Source organism: Mus caroli, unplaced genomic scaffold, assembly GCF_978045245.1.
Source record: "Mus caroli unplaced genomic scaffold, Mus_caroli_1 scaffold_1, whole genome shotgun sequence".
Classification (NCBI taxonomy): Eukaryota; Metazoa; Chordata; class Mammalia; order Rodentia; family Muridae; genus Mus; species Mus caroli.
Window position 1 is genome coordinate 177,384,878 of NW_028227256.1, and position 21,852 is coordinate 177,406,729.

Genomic DNA, 21,852 nt, shown 5'->3' on the forward strand with positions numbered 1-21,852 from the left:
GGACATCGTGGCCTTACATGATTTGTAATTTGGTCAAGTAGCCAACGCCTTTATTCAGTGATTCAGTTAAGTACAAGAAATCAATATGGCAAGATGAGTTTAGTAAGCTCCAACTGAGTGTCAAGAGGCCTACTAGCTGCTGAAGGAACAAAGACTTCCTAATGCCCCCATGAGAGGGCAGCAGTGAGTATGCACACCAGAGCGTGGGACTTTGTACTGTCAGAGTGGCCATGTCTAAGGGTCATCAGCTGCACAAGACAAGCAGTTAGCTTTGCCCAGTCAGCAACAGAGAAAAGAAGGCAGCTCCTAAGCTGGATTGGTCAGGAAGAGTAGGCGCTGGAGCCCTTAAAGCACTTCCTGCTCTCCCACAAGACCGTTGATCAATTCCGAGCATCCACAGGGCAGCTCATAACTGTCTGGAACTCCAGCTCCAGGGAATCCCAGCTCCCTCTTCTGGCCCCTGCAGGCCTCGAACATGCAAGAGTTGCCTACATGTAAATGCCCATACATTCATATAGCATCTTTTAAATTCTTAAAAGAAAAGTGACCTATCACAGCAGAGTGACTGGGCTGTGAAAGCTATGGCTGGAAAGGGACTGAGGTGAAATGAGAGCAAGAACTCACAGCAGGGAGAAGGCCTTGCATGCTTGGGTGAGGTGTTTCTGTTGTTATTGATATTGTGATGCTGGGGATAACTGATGGGTCTCACAGGTGATGCTGGGGATAACTGATGGCTCTCACAGGTGGTGCTGGGGATAACTGATGGGTCTCACAGGTGGTGCTGGGATAACTGTGGGGTCTCACAGGTGGTACTAGGATAACTGTAGGGTCTCACAGGTCATTCTGGGGATAACTGTAGGGTCTCATGTGTGCTTAGCCAGCTCCCACTGGTAAGTGACACAACAGATCCCCAGAATACAACTTGGATTTTAGAAATAGAATTCTTCTGATGGTTAGGAGGTTGGTGTACTATAAGGTAGAGAACATGGAGGGAGGTCTTCAGGACAGTGGTGGGAAGCCTTCTAGCATGTAAGATCCCCTGGGCAAATTTTAAATATTTGTGATTTGGACTTTATTTGCAGTTAAAATGAAAGTAATTGGTACTAGAGAAAGATTTTCTGTTTTGTTTCTGTTTTGAGATGATGTTTCCTGTATCCTGGCTGTGTAGCTCAGGAAGCCTTGAATATCTGATCCTCCTGCCTCTTCCCCCAATGACTTGATTACAGGCATGACCCAGTGTACCCAATTCATGTGAGTCCAAGGCTGAGCAAGCACTGTGACAAAGGAGCTGCACTCCTAGCCCTTGATTTTGTTTTGGTTTTTTTTTAATCTCATTTCCCTATTTCAATGTTGGCAGTTAAACAGAGGTATTTTTTATTTGTTTTTTAAGTATAATACCTTTTGTTCCAAGGCACTAAGGTGCATATCTTTACAGATTTATGTTATCTGCTGTGTGACTGTTGAAGACTCGTGGCTTGCTGCTTGGCCCCAATCATTACTGACTTGCCATCTTTGCCCCCACACCAAGGCTTCCAGCCTTTGCTGCATTCGCACAGTGGGTTGAGTTTGCAGAAAAGTGCTCACGCTGTTACATCCTCCTCATTACCTGTCTGTCCATGGAGCACCTGAGGTCGCCCCTCCCTCCCATCGAGTTCCTCAACATTAGTACCAGAGTTTGCTTTTGGATGGATAATGCATCCATATTTAAAATAACCTGGGGCTGGTGAGATGGCTCAGTGGGTAAGAGCACCCAACTGCTCTTCCGAAGGTCCAGAGTTCAAATCCCAGCAACCACATGGTGGCTCACAACCATCCGTAACAAGATCTGGCGCCCTCTTCTGGAGTGTCTGAAGACAGCTACAGTGTACTTACATATAATAAATAAATAAATCTTAAAAAAAAAAAGAATTTCCAATCATAAACGTTTCTGTTAAAAAAAAAAAAAACCTGGAAGACCTTTGAATATGGGTTGCCCTTAAGTAGCATAAATAGAGGTTAAGCATAATTTTTAAAAGGTTGTGTGTGTGCGTGTGCGCGTGTGTGCGTGTGCACGTGTGTGCGTGTGTGTGTGCATGTGTATGCATGTGTGTGTGCGCACGCATGTGTGTGCGTGTGTGTGTGCATGTGTATGCGTGTGTGTGTGTGTGTGTGTGTGTGTGCTCGTGTATATATACACCCTTAGAGAACAGAAGAAGGTGTTGGATCCCCTGAAGCTGGGGTTAAAGTACTTTGTGAGCTGCCCATCTTGTGTGCTGGGACTTGAACTTGGCCCCCTGGAAAAGCAGGTGCTCTTAACCTCTGAGCCTCTCTCAAGCCCCAAGCACCATTAAACAATGGTAGACGATGGTGGTCATATGCCATATAGGAGAACAGCTTTGTCCCCAGTCATCTAAGGGCAAGGATTAGAGATTAGGATTGAAGTAAGAGCTGAAGCTCTCAAAGTAATTTACTGGGGGGGAAAGGATGCCGGGGCAGCGCCAAGAGACAGTAAGTCTGACAGGATGACAGCCATTGGCAAAGCAAGGGTAAGAGTGTTTGGCCATCGATTTTCCTATGGCTTGAACTCCCCTGGAGAAGTTCAGTGGAATATTGGGAAAAGAGTATTTAAGCTAAAGATAGAAATAACAAGACAGGCAGATCTATCCTTAAGCGTGGTTGCATTAGAATTATGAAGACTTTTTGCTTTTTTTTTTTCTCTATGCCAGGAGATCGAAGGGCAGAAGCAAATCAGGAAGGGAAAAGGGCCCGTTTTAGTCAGGAAGAGAACAAGAGTCTTGACCAGGCCTAAAGATTATGTGTGAGCTGTGCAGTTGTGACACACACCTTTAATTCCAGCACTTGGAGGCAGAGGCAGGCTGATTTCTGAGTTCATAGCCAGTCTGGTGTCTACAGAGTGAGTTCCAGGACAGCCAAGGCTACACAGAGAAACCCTGTCTCAAAAAACAAAAGAAAAAAAAAAAAGATTGTGTGTGCATTTCACAGTAAAACACTGCCCCATTTACCAGAAACTCTAGCCCTCTGACCCTCTGTCCCTCAGGTGAGGGGCTCAGGGAGGGTAGTGGCATCCTGCAGAGCTGAGTGGCTCTTGGCTTCTTTATCATTCTAAAGTTGGTAGAAGTCATTTAATGAACATAAGCATGTACTGCAGTGTGTGACACACAGCAAAAGCCTTACGAGAACCACATAGCACTGCAGAGCTGCAGCTCTGTCCTTGCTGTCCCTAGTTCTGAGGCTGCTGTGAAGTCCATGCTCAGAAGCTGCAGAGGATGCTGAGGCGTTAGAGCCATGGGAGTCAGCTGAGGCCATCACCTCCGTGCAGAACACCGGATTCCCTGTCACTTCGCAAGGAACACACAATCCAGGAGGGATGGAAGGATATTTCTTTTTCTTTTTTTTAAATGTATATGAGTCTTTTTTTTTTTTTTAATGTATAGCTGTCTTCAGACACCCCAGAAAAGGGCATCAGATCCCATTACAGATGGTTGTGAGCCACCATGTGGTTGCTGGGAATTGAACTTAGGACCTCTGGAAGAACAGTCAGTGCTCTAAACCACTGAGCCATCTCTCCAGCCCCTGGAAGTATATTTCATTCATTTTAGTAATTCCCAGCACATCAGCTTGTACCTTTCACCTAGACCCACAAGTCATTGACACTTATTCTCTATGATCTGTACATGTACACACACTTTTTCCACTTAAAATTTCGTTTTTTTTTAACATAAGTTTCTTTTATTATAATATGCGCGTGTCTGGAGGTCAGAGGACAACCCCATAGACAACCTCACACCTGCAAGGTTCCAAGGAGCAAACTCGGGCTGTCAGCCTTGCTCAGCAAGCACTTCGACCTGCAGAGCCATCATCCCACTGGCCCTTCTCTGGGGGAAGCAAGTGTGTGTAGCCTCATGAAATCCCACCCAAACTTCCTCACTGCACAAGCCTCCCTGCAGTTACTCCTGTGTTATTTCAACTTCTCCCTTCCACCTGGCAGTTACTGTGACTTGGATAAAACATATTAGACCACGTCACTTAACTCGGCCTTCCAGTGGCATCTCTTCTCAATCATTGGAAAAGCCAAAACCTTTCCCACAGCCTGCAATGCTCCATGTGATCTATGTCTGTTGTCTGTCGGTCCTGGACTCCTATCCGGCTTTCTCAGTGTTTTCCAAGAACTCTGGCTCTCTAGATAAGCTGAGACTATTCCTTTGCTATATAGACTGGGCTGGCTCAGACTCACAGAGATTTGCTTGCTCCTATGTGCTGGGATTAAAGGAGGTGCAAGGACATCTAGTTTTGTTTTTTTAATTAACATCACTATATTGAGGCTGTAGTTCCTGGAAAGAATGTAAGCTGAACATGTCCAGTCCCCAGCATAGGGGAATGGGGTTGAGGTGGGCCCAAACCACTCTAAGGAAAACAACATTCTTCTCAGACACCCATCCCGAGGAGGAAAAGCACCTGCCTCCCACGTCCCTAGGTTATCCTAGTGATAACGATTGGAAGGAGACGTAATCGCACTAGGGACTTTCAGGATGGAGCTGTTGGTAGCGGTCCTGTTCAGTCAGCAAAGTCTCTATCCCTGCAGTGGATCTGGGCCTTCTGGAGAAATCCAGACATCTTGTCAAAGGGAGAATGGAGTGAGGTGACCAAGAAAACCTCAGAGTCTTTCTTGCCAGCCCCTCAGATGTGTGGAGGAAGCCAGTGGTTTTCAGTTGGTTGATTTCACCAACTGTGTGTGAACTAGGTACAGAAGCCTGGGAAGGACTGCAGAGAGGGGAGGGAGACGTTGGATGGCTCAGTGCCCGCCATCCCCATCTTCCACGAGATTCATCCACTCATCTGATGGATACTAAATACCCACCAAAGCAGAGCTACAAAATGATTGGCTAATAGGGGAGGGGGTTGTCAGAAACGGAGACCAGAGCGTCTCAGTAGTTCAAGGTCAGCCTGGGCTGCACAGTGAGTTCTAGGACAACCTGAGCTTCAGCATGGTGATACACGCCCATATACTAGGACAGTTGAGGTAGAAGGCACAGCTTTGTTTCTTATAGATGTGGGTGGCTCTGGCCATTTTTTAAGATGAAAATGATGCCTTCAGGGCCCCACAGTGCCAAGTGTCAGGACCAGAGGAATCAGGTCGTTCACCTGTAAGGCCCATGAGCCATCTGCTCTGCTCGGCTGCTTTTCCGGTTTAGGTAAACGAGGCAGGGAGGCTCTCCTCGTGGTCCTGCTGGACTTAGGTGAAGGGGATTTTCACAGGGTAAATAATCTGTATATCTGTTCTTGGCATTTCCCCTTTGCCTAGAAGTGCATTGACTTTTGAGGCATGGGTTTCGTTACCCTCGTGGGTCAACAGCTCACAGATGCAGCAGTGTACAGCTGTAATCCCAGCCCTGGAGAGGCTGACCCAGGAGGATTGCTGCAAGGTTGAAGCCAGCATGGTCTACATAGTGAGTGAGTTCAAGGTCAGCTTGGGGTTTAGGGTAAAAACCCTGTCTCAGATAACAACAACTGCCACAGGAAATGTAAAGACTAACTTTACGTTCACATTTACATTTTACAAAAAATTACATTTCTGCAGCCCTACCTCCACTGGATTATACTACGAATGAAACCCATGAACACATCCCTCGTGGGAGCAGTTAGTAACTGACTGTCTGCAGTGGTGCACACATACAGAAGGCAAGGCAGGCAGCCTTTAAAGGGTCAGCCATTTGACTTTCATGTCTAAGAGAAGAATTCAGCGCAGTACTGTTTAGTTTTCTCCAGGAGCCTGTAGGCCTCTAGCAGCCTCTGTTAGGCGTAACCCATACTGTTTCTTCTGGGAGATCTGGCCAATGTTGTTCCTTTTCAACTGCTAGGTATAAGTTTAACAGCTCCTTTCTTGTTCTTAGTAATGGCAGGGATAGTGACCTCCACATGAAATACTTAGACTAGAAAACCGGAGGGATCAGTGGAACCCATTCTGAGAGTGTAACCTCTGGTGTGCTGGCTCAGTTGGCCAAGGAGCTTGTCATCCACCAAGCTTGGCATCCTGAACCAGTCCCTGGAACTCTCTGTGGAAGAGAAAACCTGCTCTGGCAAGTTGTTCTCTTGCCACCACACGTCGCAGACACACACCCACACACATACACATACCAAATAATGGATACAAAAGCAATATTATGTAAAAAAAAATAGTTATGTGGAATATCTTAAGTATCGCAAGTTATGCTAAGCTTTATCAATAATTTAGCTTACTGGTCTGGTCATAAACACTGTCTCAGCCGGGCGTGGTGGCGAACGCCTTTAATCCCAGCACTCGGGAGGCAGAGGCAGGTGGATTTCTGAGTTCGAGGCCAGCCTGGTCTACAGAGTGAGTTCCAGGATCAGCCAGGACTACACAGAGAAACCCTGTCTCGAAAAACCACAAAAAAAATAAATAAATAAAAAATAAAAAATAAACACTGTCTCATCAAGATCCTTAAAAAAAAAAGTCTAAGTTTTTTTCCCTAAATACAAAAATAAAATATAAATGAAGACATCCAGAATATGAAAATCATCTATTATATAAAAATTCAGCTTCTCAACTGAAAAAAGTTCAGTATAAACAAGTGCTGAGAACTCCCAGAAACCCATTGTCCTTGTGGTGGGCGTTACAGGGCACACAGTATGAGATAATCACCTCAGAGTGCAGTTACCTCCGTGTTTACTTATTTTCCTGTGCTGTGTATTGAACCCGGGGCCTTGCACTGTCAGGCCGGCCCCTGCTTTACCACCAGCTCCCTCCCCAGTCCATACAGGTGTTGAACACAGATTAGGAGTGGATATTTCTTTCCAAGTTTGCTACATTTCTCCAGTGTCAGCCCTGGGGCCATCCTGTTTCTCAAAGCTGAGTTACTATCCCACAGAAATACACGGCAAAGGATGCTGCTTACTAGGGGAAAGACAATTTTGAACTCTTACAGAAACATAAGTACTTAAAGTCAGCACCAAATGAATTCTGTAAAGTGGTTACTCAGTGGGAGACTTAGTATTGCCTCCATTCAGTCTTCATCTGCAAGTTCCTTAGCTGCAGGGCTTAAGCCTGGGCTGGCCTTAACTCCATGCACAGCATTCCAGCAGAGAGAGAACCAAGGCAATCTGTCCCTAGTGTTTCAAGGTCACTAGCAGCCCAGGAAAGATTGGCAAAGTTGGATATATAGAATTAAGTGTTGCTGTTAAAATATAAAATGATTTTTTACTCACTTTTGTACATTCTTGAGTCTAGATGACACACTGTGTGTGAGACCAAGGGTCAGAAACGCAGCGGAGACTGTTCAGGAGTTCAGAGGTTTTTTAAGTCGAAGAAATTCGTAATTAATGAATGAACTGTATCTGCCTGTGACGGGGCTCGTTCTGTCCTGGCTGGCCCTGAACTCCCGGGCTCATGCTACTGCTCTGCCTGATCCTCAGTAGCTGGGATTAAAGTGCGTGCCTGATTTTTTTCCTTCTTTTTAATTTAAAGATCCTTTAGAATGAAACTGATAAGTGAGAAGCCTTTTCTGGGATCAGTTCCTGAGACTGGACTCTCTCTAGTTCTGAGTATTTGTGGCATTACGCATGTTCAACTGTTAACAGTTCACTTACCCTGGTCTGTCTCCCTTGTTGTTGTTGTTGTTGTTGTTGTTGTTGTTGTTGTGACCTACCCTATGTAACCCCACACACTAGGCAAGCCCACGGCCACTGAGCTACATACATCCCCGAGCTATGTTTGAGGTTCTAGGGACTGGATTCGGAGCCTAGAGCATGCTGGGCAAGCACTGTCTCAGCTAACCTGGTCTTTTTAAAAATAGCAGCGCAGCGCCAGGCCTATATTTAGCACCCAGGAAGTCGAAGCAGAAAGATCAGCAGTTCAGAGTCATCCTTGGCTACATAGTGAATTCAGGCAAGCCTGCACTACAAGAGATCTTGTGCCAAAAAGAAATAGGTCTCAGCGTGGGGCTTGAGAGATGGCTAAGCAGTAAGGAGCTTGTAAAGCTCTTCCAGAGAGCCTGGGTTCAGTCACAACTGCCTGTACCTGCATCCCCCTGGGGTTCAGATGCCACTGGCTTCTGCAGGCACCTGCACTCACCGACCATGCCCATACACAGGCATACACATGATTTAAAACGAAATAAATATCTTTAAAACAGGACTGAAGTGATGGCTCAGATGGGAAAGTACCTGTTCTGTGAGCATGAGAACGTGAGTCTGGATCCCCAGTCTCCGTGTATGCAAGCAAGCAGTGCTGATGATGACCAGGCCCCCACACATCCCCAGAGCTAAATGGCCACTCAGTGTAGCCAACTGCTGAGCACCAGGTTCTATGGAATGCCTTGAGTCAAAAAAGAAGGTGCAAGCCGGGCGTGGTGGCGCACGCCTTTAATCCCAGCACTCGGGAGGCAGAGGCAGGTGGATCTCTGTGAGGTTGAGGCCAGCCTGGGCTACAGAGTAAGATCCAGTCTCAGAAATAATCCCAATAATAAAGGTAAACAATTGCAGGCCACACCTCATTTCAAACTCCAGTGTGTGTGCAGGTATGTACATACAAACACACTAAGAATATCAATAAAAATATCAAAGCGTGCTCTTACCTTGTGGTGCTGTTTACAACCCCAGCATCTGAAAAGGAGGGGTAAGAGTTATGGTCACTCTCGGCCGCATGTGGCATTGAAGGCCACCTTGGGCCACATGAGACATAATCTCACACACACACACCAAAACCAGTGTCCCCTGAGCTTTTGAGCTGGTAGTTTTAAAGTAGAAATGAAATAGTGTTAAAGTCTCATGTAATGTGACATTTCTGCCGTGTGTGTGGTGTGTGTGTGTGTGTGTTCCATGATGCTCATGTAGAGGGAAGAGGACAATTTAGGGAAACTTCTTTCTTCCACCATGTGGAATCACATGAATTGAACTCAAGTTGTCAGCCTAGGCAGACTCATCTCGCATCTTTCCCTACTGAGCCATCTCCCTGACCCCATTTCTAACTGTTTGTTTGTTTGTTTGTTTGTTTGTTTGTTTGTTTTTTGAGACTCTGTATAACCCTGGCTGCCCTGGAACTCAATCTGTAGACCAGGTTGACCTCAAACTCAGAAATCCGCCTGCCTCTGCCTCCCAAGTGCTGGGATTAAAGGCGTGCGCCACCACTGCCTGGCCATTTCTAACTTTTAGTTTATAATAATAATCTTTTAAACCTGTTGACCCCCCTACTGCAGCTTTGTAAGCCTATAGCTTTCCCCTCATCCCTAAGCATTCTTCCTTTTTAAACTTAAGGGGCTAAGTGAAGCTTGTTAGGACGTGACTAGACTGGAAAGAACATGGTGGTATGGCAGCTGAAGGGTACCCGTGCTAGCTTTGCTGACAGAGACCCTAGGATTGTGGCCTGCGCCTACAGAGTTCCTCTGAACTCGTGGATGTGGTGAAATCATTTTGTTAGTAGCCTATCAAAGCAGCCTTACAAGATCTTGCCAAGTTCGTCCTTTCACTCAAATACTCCTTTCTTCTTCTGTCTTTACAGGTAGCTGAGACCTATTTCCAGGAAGAAGACTGTATCCTTTCTACATTACAGACAGAATTCATAGGCTGCTTGGAAGAACCATCTTTTTTTTATATTGAGGTCCAGGAAACAAGCTGTGCAGACCGAATGGTTTCAGCAGGTTTTGGCAGTTGAGCGTGCCCTTGTAGCCACCTCAAAGAGCAAAGTGTAGGAAACAGGTCACTCCAGAAATCCTCTAGAGCCATTTAAATGTGGCTTTCCATAAAGAACCCCTAAGTTTACCAACATTAAATATTTATATTCAGGAGCATGGGGAAAACACATGCTGCCGGGAAGAGAAACTTTAAAAATCTTTTAGATTCTCCTGCTCTTAAGCACACAAGTCAAACATTCACATAGTGGAACATGCCCGACAGCAGCAGACAGTAACTCCTCTGATTGCATGCTGCAAGTGTGGTCCTGAGCTGCACACAGTAGGGCCACGTGCAGAGAAAGATATCATTAGGTGGTTTTGTTGTTTGGAGAATATCATGTTAAGATCCATCTGCATCATTGGGCAATTTAAATTTATGTTTTAATGCTTCCTCACTAATAGAAATATTTTATGATGTACAGATGTATGTTAAAAGGACAGATTAGGTCTTCACTAGTAAACAACAAAATAAAGTTTTCCAGTACACCTCAAGTACACATCCGAAAAGGAAGCCTTCAGTCCTGGGCAGAGGGTGCAGAGCCTGGGCAGAGGGAGCAGAGTCTGGGCAGAGGGTGCAGAGCCTGGGCAGAGGGTGCAGAGTCTGGGAAGAGGGTGCAGAGCCTGGGCAGAGGGAGCAGAGCCTGGGCAGAGGGAACTGAGTCTGGGCAGAGAGTGAAGAGCCTGGGCAGAGGGAGCAGAGCCTGGGCAGAAGGAACAGAGCCTGGGCAGAAGGAACAGAGCCTGGGCAGAGGGAGCAGAGCCTGGGCAGAGGGTGCAGAGCCTGGGCAGAGGGTGCAGAGCCTGGGCAGAGGGAGCAGAGCCTGGGCAGAGGGTGCAGAGCCTGGGCAGAGGGTGCAGAGCCTGGGCAGAGGGAGCAGAGCCTGGGCAGAGGGTGCAGAGCCTGGGCAGAGGGTGCAGAGCCTGGGCAGAGGGAGCAGAGTGTGGGCAGAGGGAGCAGAGCCTGGGCAGAGGGTGCAGAGTCTGGGCAGAGGGTGCAGAGCCTGGGCAGAGGGAGCAGAGTCTGGGCAGAGGGAGCAGAGCCTGGGCAGAGGGAGCAGAGCCTGGGCAGAGGGAGCAGAGCCTGGGCAGAGGGTGCAGAGCCTGGGCAGAGGGAGCAGAACCTGGGCAGAGGGAACAGAGCCTGGGCAGAGGGAGCAGAGCCTGGGCAGAGGGTGCAGAACCTGGGCAGAGGGAGCAGAGCCTGGGCAGAGGGAGCAGAGCCTGGGCAGAGGGAGCAGAGCCTGGGCAGAGGGTGCAGAGCCTGGGCAGAGGGAGCAGAGCCTGGGCAGAGGGTGCAGAGCCTGGGCAGAGGGAGCAGAGCCTGGGCAGAGGGTGCAGAGCCTGGGCAGAGGGAGCAGAGCCTGGGCAGAGGGAGCAGAGCCTGGGCAGAGGGAGCAGAGTCTGGGCAGAGGGTGCAGAGCCTGGGCAGAGCGTGCAGAGCCTAGGCAGAGGGAACAGAGCCTGGGCAGAGGGAGTAGAGCCTGGGCAGAGGGAGCAGAGTCTGGGCAGAGGGTGCAGAGCCTGGGCAGAGGGAGCGGAGGACTTGTGCTGCTGCTTCTGGGCCCAGGAGTGTTAGGTGATAAAGTGAGAACTGCCCTCTTAGTGCTCGTGGTAAGGCTGCAAAGCTAAACTTTGGAGTCCTCTCTCTTTTCTGGGTCAACATTCAGGACATTGCCCAGAGGAAGCTGGGCAGTTGGACAGTATTCCGGATTGTGTGGTGCAGATGGAAAGCCAAAAGGTCATAAGAAGATCAACCACGAAAAACTGCAATTCCGTGATAATTAGGAAAGTCACTGTGGGGAATTTTTATATATATATATATATAAGACCCATGTCATGTGATGTTTTCATGATTTAGCATGTTATACTTTTGACTCATGGGAGGAAAGTGTCCAATTAAAAGTAAGGAAAGGGTCCGGGAACCAGAAAGAAACGTTGGGTCTCAGAGTCAGGAAGTCAGCTAAGTAAAAAAATTAAAGAAAACACACAAGCTCCAAGATCTCCTGTGGGCCCTCCTTCCAATCGGATGGCTTTACTGAGTACTAGATGTGCAGGCCTCGAGTAAAGCCTTTCATTTCTCTGTGCAGCTAGTGTGGAACCCAAGTCCCTCGACGTCACCGTTCCATGTGTGCACATGATGAGATGTGCTTACTCATAAGCCAGGAAACCTCAAGTCAGCCGTGCTTACATTTGAAAACATTTAGAGTCGGCTCATCTTTTTGATCAGGTCCACACATTTTTTTTTTTTTTTTTTTTTTCCGAGACAGGGTTTCTATGTATAGCCCTGGCTGTCGTGGAACTCACTTTGTAAACCAGGCTGGCCTCGAACTCAGAAATCCGCCTGCCTCTGCCTCCCGAGTGCTGGGACTAAAGGCGTGCGCCACCACATTTCTTGACTTCTGTAGGACATTCCTTAGCAAACCTGGGAGAGGGAGTCTTGATTTCTATTTTCCTCAAGATTTTCTGTTCAGATGAGAAAGCAATGAAATTTATTCAGCTTGAACGGCTATATCATGAGCAATTGCTTGCAAATCTTTCTGCCATTCAGGAACAATGGGGTAAGTACAGACTGACCTGGAACTGGGAATTAATGTAACAACTTGCTAGCATTGACCTTGATTTGCATGTTAAAAAGTTACTGTTGCAAAGCCCAGGCTGGGGGTGTAGCTTAGCATCCAAGAGCCTGCCTGCCTACCAAGCAAGGGCAAGGCCCTGAGTTCCCCCAGCACCTGGTGAGAGGGAGAAGGCTGACGGTCAGTATCTTACTCTTCGTAGCTATTTGCTAATTGTGTTAACTTTTGGGTTGCCTGAGAAGCTAGCTGTATATTAATTATTACAGTGGAGCCTAAATAGATTTTGTAAGAACCAGTGACTAACAAATATTTTAAATTTAGAAACAAAATGGAAAGCTGTCCAGCCACGTACAGTGACGCCTCTGAGAAATTCAGAAAAGGGATTTAATGGTGAAGATTTTGAACAGCTTGCTAAAATTTGCACAACTCACCAAGAGTACGTATGTTATAATTTATTTAAAGTAAGTTGGAGCGGATTGAAGATATACAGTACATTGAGCATGGAAATGCATGAGCCATTTCTTTGTTTTCTTGACATTTTCAACTTAAGAAACTAAACTGAGTATAATAATTTTTTTTTAAACCTCACCTGGTTTCCATAGGCTTAGAGGATCCTTCTAACTAGAAACATTGATAATTTTGATACTTTCTGATTAAGGGATCAGACAAGTCAAATGATCTAAGTTATGCATTATGACTTTTTCTGTTTTTTAATCATTTATTATTTTAATTTTATTAAATGTATGGATATCTATATATTCACTATTTTTATTTTGGCTGTTTTCCAGTGTTTGTATGTCATAAGAACAGTTGTAACATTTTAAAGAACGGTCTAAGCAGCACAGTATGTAGTATTTAACCTAAGTGAAGGAAACCTTCATCCACCAGGTACTTCTCAGTTGCTTCATCTGTGTAGAGCAGCTAGATTTTTAAGACTACATTATCCTAAGAGTTAAGCTTCACTGAAGCACCAAGTCCGTCATCCCCTTTCTTCCCCTGGGATTGTAACTTAGGTCTGTAGCTGAGTTTACATGGCCTGTGAGTTCATAGAGGATAATGCTACTGTTTCTAGATTCTTCGGTACACCCTTGTTCCTGGGTTCCATTTTATCACATGCAGGGTCAGTCTGCTGTACTGCTGTGCCAATGTATCGTATGACCCCGTGGCAGCCTGCTTGCTCATCTCGTTTACATGTAGACATTTGACCTGTTTCTTAATCCCAAGTATAGTGATAATAGTAAAGCTAGAATTTATTTCACCCACACCTGTTAGAGTGGTATTCCTTAAGACCGAACACTTGGAAGGTACTTGTCTGTCCATGGGTAATTCCAGCTAATTCTCTTCTGCCATGATCTGTTTCAAACTGAAATTTTAAAACGTTTGTGGGGTGTGAAAAGCTCCCGTAGCTTGTGTGGGGCCTTGCAGTAGCAATCGGCTGGTGGAGGAGGCGATCACAACCTGCAGCTCTCCTTTGAACCACGGAGGCCGGTGGCAGTATTTCAGCCCTGGGAATGTTCTGCGCTAATATTAGAATGCAGAGAGCTCTGGTTTTTTATAGTCCTTTCAGTGACATTTGTTTGGAAGCATGCTGTACTTTTAAAACTATGTTTTTCTTCTTTCCTACAGCCCTCTCTTGTCCAAGCTTAAGGTAAGAGGTTTCGCTTCTGGAAGCACTCGGGAGCCTGTCAGCACCTTACACTGTGTGCCAGACTGGCCCAGAAAACCTTCCCCCAGCATGCCTGCAGTTTACTAGCTTAATACAAGTTTCTCAAAAAAAAAAAGTCATGACTATCTTTTCCTCTTTAACAACTTTTTAGATAGCGCCTGTGGAACCGTCACCAGAGAGGAAAAGCCTTGCGAGGGCGATAATGTCTGAAGAGGCAGTGGGGACAGAAGCAGCAGCCAAAGAGCCAGGTCCGTGCAGAGAACACTAGAGAGCTTACAGGAGCCCCGTCACCTGCAGCATTTAAAGTGTTATATGTGAAGTGCTGGGTTGGAATATTTTTATTTAGGTTTTTGTACATATACTTTTAAAAAATAGAAAACCTACATTTCTATATGTATTTCTATTTTTAGATAACTAGAATAGAATATAAATTCTTTAAAATCTAAATATTTTCTATGACAGTATGGAAAACATAATATAAAATGATTATACAGAGTGGTCTGAAATAGCTTTGGGGTATTTAGACATTCTTTCTTGTTTAAAAACAAACAACAACCCAAAAAAAAAAACCAAACTATTACTGAACAGATTAACCAGGTACAAACCTGTTCTGTAAGCCTAGCTAGGGAGAAGTTCTGTCTGGAGAACTTATAGAACGTTATCCTGTCTCCTTTGTTAGCTAACATACTGTGTGTGTGTGTGTGTGTGTATGAGTGTGTGTTTGTGTGTGCAAGTGTGTATGTGAATGTGTATGGCTGTGTATGTGTGAATATGTGTCTGTTAATGTGTGCGTGAGAGTGTGACTGTGTGTGAGAGACACTGTATGAGTGTGTGTGTGTCTGTGACTATATAAGTGCACGAGTGAGTGTGGCTCTGTGTGTGTGTGTGTGTGTGTGTGTGAGACTGTGTGTGTGAGACACTGCATGTGTGTCTATGAGTGTGTGTGTGTGTGTTTCATACCGCTTTGTGTGTATGTCTGTGACTGTATAAGTGCATGTGCAAGTGTATCAAACAGGCTTTGGGAAACATTTCTAAATGTATTTACAAAGCTTTAGGAATAAATATTTTTCAGGACATTTTTATCCTGATGATGATTTTACTATCAGTTTATATTATGAACCTTATGATTTGAACTGTTTTAAAGAGAGATGGTGGGGCTGGTGAGATGGCTCAGCAGGTAAGAGCACCCGACTGTTCTTCCAAAGGTCCTTAGTTCAAATCCCAGCAACCACATGGTGGCTCACAACCATCTGTAACAAAATCTGACTCCCTCTTCTGGTGTGTCTGAAGACAACTACAGTGTACTTACATGTAATAAATAAATAAATCAAAAAAAAAAAAAAAAGAGAGAGAGAGAGAGAGATGGCAGGCATTCTGAGTGAGCCTCCCTGACAGTACAGATGTGGCTGTTGCCATTCACTAGCCCTCTGCTCTACCAAAGCTCTTGTTAAGTCAGTTCTAAATCTTCATTTCCTTTTCTCTTATGACACAAATTAGGGGTTTTGTTTTGTGTCAACCCCACACGCTCATTTTTTTTTTCTAGTAATTTTTTTAAATGTCAGAAACCAGGGTAAAATAAGCTTTATTGCAACTTAATAGACACTGTGATGTGCACCTGTAGTCCCAGACCCGAGAGGGGCCGGCAGGAGAACAGGACTCAAAGTTGTCCTCCCTAGTCACAGGGCGAGTTCAAGCCTGGCCTGGGCTGTAGAAGATCCTGTCCTGAGTCATGTCCACACACACACATGCACCCAGTAAAGGGACGGTCTCAGGAGTCACCCAGTTTGCGTGTGGCCGTGCCTCCACGTTGTGTGCACTGGGAAGATTGCTGTTAGGACCCCTGAGTGTGAAGCGAAGCTTAGCACTACATGCAGCCCAGCACTGGCCTGTCCTCTGCTGCGCTCTCTGTGGTACAGATGGGGAGGCCGAGGCACCACAGTTAAGGCCATTTGTCTGGTGCTCTGGTTCATAAGTTAAACCTGGATCCTCGCTCTTCTAACTGAATACCTCATTTTTTGACTGAGTAAACTATTGGGATTATCACTGGCTTCAACAATCCAAACACCAATATCCATCACGATCCTAGACAAGGAAGGGCATCTGGCCCCACCTCGGTAAAAGAATGTCTTTAAGAGAGAATTGTCAGTGCTGTGGATGCCTTTCCAGTGTAGCTTGGGGCCCTGAGCTCTGCATCTTTCTCTGTATTTCGTCCTTGTTATGTATTGTTCTTTCCGTTATGTGGAGATCCCCAGCCTTGGGGGTTAACAGACCAGGAATGTGCTGCCTGGTCTCAGTGGACTTTGACTGAGCTTGACCCGTTTCCCACCTGACTGTAGCCTTTCTTACTTTGACCTTTGCCCCATACCCTGCCCGATAGATGCCAATAAGCTTGGGCCAGGCTCATAACCCATGGGGACCTGTTGTCTTGCAGCCAAACCTTGGACTCTCCAGAAATGGCCACTTCTCAGTGCTCTCTGATATCTGAAGTTGGGGGTTGGGAGCCAAGGGCCGTGCAGAACTCTTCCAGTGCCTCCTCTGCATGAGAGCAGAGTCTGCCATGCCATTGCAGCCTCTGCGGCATCTGAGACAGAACTTAGGAAATACCTGGTCTTTGGGATGGACTGCTTAGATTGTCAGTTGGTAATTGAAGTTCTAGTAAACTAAAATTTAAAAGGAATAAAACTATTATTTTGTCTTACACTTTTGACTGTTTTTTGTGGAAATTATATATGCCCTCGTAGAATGTTTAGCTAACAAGATGAGAGGGCTTCTCTCTTGACCAATGGGCAAGTTCTGTTTTTTATTTACATAAAAGTTTTTTCTTTAAAAAGTATTGAGAGGTGGAAATTCAAACCTGTTCCTGCTTCTTGTCAGATGTATTCTTTATATTCCCCTCTGTGCCCATGTACTAGGAAGCTGCCTGTGCTCTGAAGGCACATTTTCAAAGGTGCTGTGTTCAGACTACAAGTCTAATCTGACAAACTCTCCTTCCTTCATTCTGAATAAACTTCGTCCTATTTACATCTTTATATTATTAGTAAGATTACCAGTTACTTACCCAATAATGGCATGCCTTAAGTAAGTAGAAGCTAAAAATGTTTTCTGGTTTATTAGATTTTTTTAAAAAAGAAAAAATAATAAATGTATTCATTTAAATATAAAAGACAAAAAATTCAGAATTTAAACTTTTATTTATAATGAGGACTGAATCATTCATTTATTTTAACATGCTTTTGAATAATCATTTTTCACTACATTAATACTATTTATTAATCACATGGCATGTGTGTTCTACCTAAGGACACTGCAGTGTAACAGACAGCATTTCTGTCTGAAAGGGTTAGAATAGTTTTGTGTCACACGTGTGCGCATGTGTCCCCCTCTACCTTTGTATGCAAAGCGTTGTTTAGAATCCAAAAGCAGCTTGTTTTTCTTCATATTCAGAGATTGAAACCTGTCCCGGCACGGATCCAAGTGGAGGCCGGCATGAGGAGGAGCCCCAGGAGAGCAGCCCCGGCTGTCATCAGATGGACTGGCAGACAGCTTCCCCCGACCTTCCAGGAACTGCAGGAAAGGACCACACGGAGGAGCTGCCCAGCAGCACCAATGCCACACTGGAGCTCCACACCCAGTCCCTGGAGACAGCCGGGAGCAGGTCAGGGCCAGCTGCTGCCTCGAATGCTTGCGAAGACAGCAGCTGCGTGCCGGCACCTCCCACAGAGGACCACTGCGGTGTGGCCAGAGACCCTAAGGTGGCTCCTCCTAGTGAGTCAGTGGCAGAGCAGAAACTCTCCACCAGCGACGACGACGTTGCACTGCCTGGGTTGATTTCAGAGGGTAAATATTCACAGGCACACCGGAAAGAACTCTGCCTTCCTCTGCAGGATGCATTTGAAGCGCTGCCCAGGGACCAGCCTCACAACAGTGAGGTAGCTGAGCCGCGGCAGCCTGATGTCACGGCCAGTGATGGGAAATCAGCACAGAGTCAGGCTGGCTTGGAGACTGGTCCTGAGAGTGCACTCTGTGGTGACAGGAAAGCCTCTGACGTAAGCACACTGTGTCTGGAAGTGTGTATGGCCCCAGAAGAAAGGCGGGACAGTGAAGACCGAGTGAGTAAGGAAACAGAAGACTATCTGCACAGCCTTTTGGAGAGATGCTTAAAGGACGCTGAAGATTCCCTGTCCTACGAGGACATCCAGGACGACGACTCTGACCTCCTCCAAGACCTCTCTCCTGAAGAAGCGTCCTACAGTCTCCAGGAGAATCTGCCTCCTGAGGAGAGCACGCTCTCCCTTGATGATCTGGCCAAGAAGATAGAGATCGCAGAGGTAAATCGGGGATGAAGAGCAGGGAGAGTAAGGTGCAATCTCATGTGCAAATCCTGCTCTGGTTAAGGGGACAATTCCATTAACATCCACATTAATTATTGAATGACTTGTACGTTGTTAAATCAGATGGCATTCAGTCACTGCAGTGCTTACAGTTCAGGAAGCTACGTTGTCTGCCTCTAGACAGAGGCACGGCTACCAATGCCATATTTCTTTTTCAACCTTGTGAGTTATCATTCTCGGGCTCAGATGAAGACAGATTGGGCACACTCGAGTAAGGAAGCCTTTCTCCTCGTATCCACAGGGAACGAGATGGGGTGTGTGTTCACTGTTCCTTCAGTGTGGGAACACGCGTCTCTAGACTACACAAGCAGCCTAACAGAAGGGAGGGAAGCTTTAAGATGAACTTTTAAGCTAGTAAATAGAGAAAAGAAAAAAAGGAACAGCAAAGAAAGATGGCTGTTGTCTTTTGTTTCATAAGAGAATTTTAAAAGTCCTGGGAAGAAAAAGATAAAAAGCTACGGAGGTGGGGGGAATAAAATAAGTAAGTCTAAGAAAACAGAGGTAAAATCCACAGTAGATAAACCAAGAGAGACAGGGGGAGAGCTGTCACAGAGAGTCACACCGGGCAGCTCCAGGGCAGGGCCCTTAGGCTCACCAGCCTCCTGGACCGTGGCTGTATCTCTCTGAGCCAGCTTGTGCTGGGAAACTGAGACCAGTGTTTCTGTGTGTGTGGTACATCTTCCCCATTCCCACCCCCCACCCCCACTCCTACCCCCACTCACCCTCCACCTTAGGTTGACCCTTGAGCTCATCCACACCCCTAAGCTCTGCCCTGGGAGGCTGTGGCAGGAGAATCACTGTGAATCTGAGGCCAGCCTCAGACATTGTGTGGCATTGTTTCAACCCTCTAAAATTCTCATGTACAGCCACTGTGTTCTAACAGCATTCAGGAAGACAGCAGGAAAATAAAGCAAAAAATAGCTAACAACTTATATGTGATAATGGAGCTCTGTGACGAGCTTCCTGGGACCACTGCTCTATTTCTATTTTATTTCCTATAAACTGTGGGGTTTTTCCTTTGACAAAATTAGATTTTTTTTTTAAAAGTAAAGCCTTAAGCTCAGTAGTTATTCTCATGCTTGTTCTTACCAGAGTCCCTGATTGTCAGATAGCTTCCACAAAACTATGATTTTTGTGTCTTAATTCTCTCTCTCTCTCTCTCTCTCTCTCTCTCTCTCTCTTTTTTTTTTCTTTTTTCAAGATAGAGTTTCTCTGTATAGCCCTGGCTGTCCTGGAACTCACTCTGTAGACCAGGCTGGCCTCGAACTCAGAAATCCACCTGCCTCTGCCTCCCAAATGCTGGGATTAAAGGCGTGTGCCACCACGCCCAGCCTGTGTCTTAATTCTCTTATCAGAATCATTTCTTGGAGTATACCGAGTGTCTGCTCAGCGATGGAATAGTTAGATAACAGGTGGCAGCATCTGGAATATAACGTGCCAAGAACTGTATATGTGAAAGGGTTAAAATGGTACTAATATGGTATAAACCTCAGCACAACTTTCAGAATAGTTTTTGAGAAGCAACAGCACTGACGGTGAGCAGAGCTGAGAGTGTTCTGAACACCGCTCTGCACAGGGCAACTGTGTGGGTGTGGGTGTGGGTTACAGCTAAATGGGGAGTTCCTTCTCAGATCACAGCGCGGTCTCTTCATGACACCAGGGCTAGAAGATTGTACATGGAGTTGAAAGTTGTCTCTTCTGAGAAAAAGAGTACGTAATGGTCTCCTTTGTAACATTTATTGGCCTGTTAAGTCTTTCTGTATAAGAACCCCCGAAGCTACATCCAGTTAACAAATCGAGTGTGCTCTGTGGGGCTATGAAATAGATAGTAAAACATACTTTCTGAGTACTTAAGTCTGGTGCCTATTCTAACCATATATTTTACTAAAATCTGCCTGTCTGCAAAAGAGCTTAAGCTAAAAGGCTTAAGTGTTTTCTTAATACTGTAAGAGTAAAGGTCTCCTTACAAGTGCAACTATCTGCATACAGACACATATATGCATTATTTGTCTCTGCCTGTTTGGAGACAGGGTCTCATGTGGCCCAGGCTGGCTCCCAACATTCGAGGTAGCCTTTAAGTTTTAGTCCACCTGCCGGCCTCCCTCCCCTCTCAAGTGCTGGAATTACTGGAGTACAGCACACTTTGGGTTTGTTTGTATTGAGGATAGCGCACAAGAGTCTTGCATGTGCTAGGTGAAGTTCTACTGCTGAGCTACACACACCCCAGCCCCTAGTTTTAAATTTTTTAATAAATAGATTCTGAAAAACATAGTTTTGGCTGAGGTACAAATGTGCTTTAAGCCAGTTTGTGCTTTATGCTTGCAGTAAATGCCTACAGCCATCCATCTGGCACTGTTGGACGCTGCAGAGTCTAATGAGAAGCTCGAGTTTATGGGGCTCCCTCATGTCATCGCTGAGTAACAGCCCGATGAGTGAGGCTTCCCTGCCCTTGCTGGGTAGTTTCGCCACACACTGCAGCCTGTCACTGTCAGTCCCTCTCCTGGTATCTGCCTGAACTCTGACCCCCTCAGGGCCCCCTTCTGATGGAAGCTCTTGACTACCGAGTGGTAGGGAGCTGGCATCTTTCTCTGCTGGCTTTTCTCACTCTGCATGGCTCAGCTGAACTTCAGGAGAACTTGTTTTTACACGGGCAGCCTCTTGTTATGTTTAGACATAGATCCATCTTATGTAATGAAATGAAGTTTAACTCTGAGAGAAGGAAAATCGGCTCCAGCATTTGAGCTCATGAGTATAGAGGCATGTGGAAATGAAACTTTCTAGACTTGAAAAGCTCTTTTCAAACCCAAGAATAATTTTGCTAAGCAATAGCCTAATAGCTGAGGCATTGCTGGGTTTTCTTATTAAAAAGAACGTGACCCATTGTTGACAGCACTGTCCCCACTGTTTATGGAAGAAATCACACACATGTATCTTCATTTCATAGATTTGGGGGTTTTATTTTAGTTTTTATTCCACTTATTCTGGGTGGGTTTGGATGCATATGCACCACAGGTCTGGGGACACTTACGGGAGCCTGGGGGTCAAGCTCAGGTTTTAGCAAGCACCTTTACCTACTGAGCCAACTCGGGTCCACATTTTTAGTTGTTTTAAGAGAGTTTCTCTGTGTGAATTGGACCACTGTCACTTAACTAGCAATCCTCCTGCCTCAGTCTCCCTAGTACTGCCATCATAAGTGTGTGACACCACACCTGGTTTATTTCATAGATTTTTTATAAGAAAAAAAGCTAGTTCCATGCAGTGTCAGACAGGAAGTTAGGGCTACTCATTTATCCTCACACTTAATCTTTTGTGACTGACTTCCACTGAATTCCACCGTAATACAAACGCAGGTAAGGTCGGGCTTGGTGCACATGCCTTTAACCTCAGCAGTCAGAAGCAGGCTAGGAGTTTGAGGCCAGCCAGATCTACATCATGAGTTCCAAGCCAACCAGCATAGCGAGACCCTGCTTCAAAACTAAACTAAAATTTTAAATTAACTGTTGGAGTTGGGGAGATATCTGAGAGGGTAACACCTT

At 45.8% G+C, this 21,852-nt stretch overlaps 1 protein-coding gene across 1 annotated transcript in view; it reads left to right on the forward strand.

Annotated features, from left to right (window-relative positions):
• Cnst (consortin, connexin sorting protein) overlaps positions 1–21,852 on the forward strand; it is an 80,958-nt gene that overhangs the window by 45,767 nt on the left and 13,339 nt on the right. Inside the window, exons 4-9 of the mRNA XM_021169968.3 lie at positions 9,515–9,545; positions 12,158–12,244; positions 12,581–12,695; positions 13,886–13,907; positions 14,077–14,173; positions 17,370–18,253. Coding sequence (XP_021025627.1) covers positions 9,515–9,545; positions 12,158–12,244; positions 12,581–12,695; positions 13,886–13,907; positions 14,077–14,173; positions 17,370–18,253 — 1,236 coding nt within the window. The remainder of the gene's footprint in view (positions 1–9,514; positions 9,546–12,157; positions 12,245–12,580; positions 12,696–13,885; positions 13,908–14,076; positions 14,174–17,369; positions 18,254–21,852) is intronic.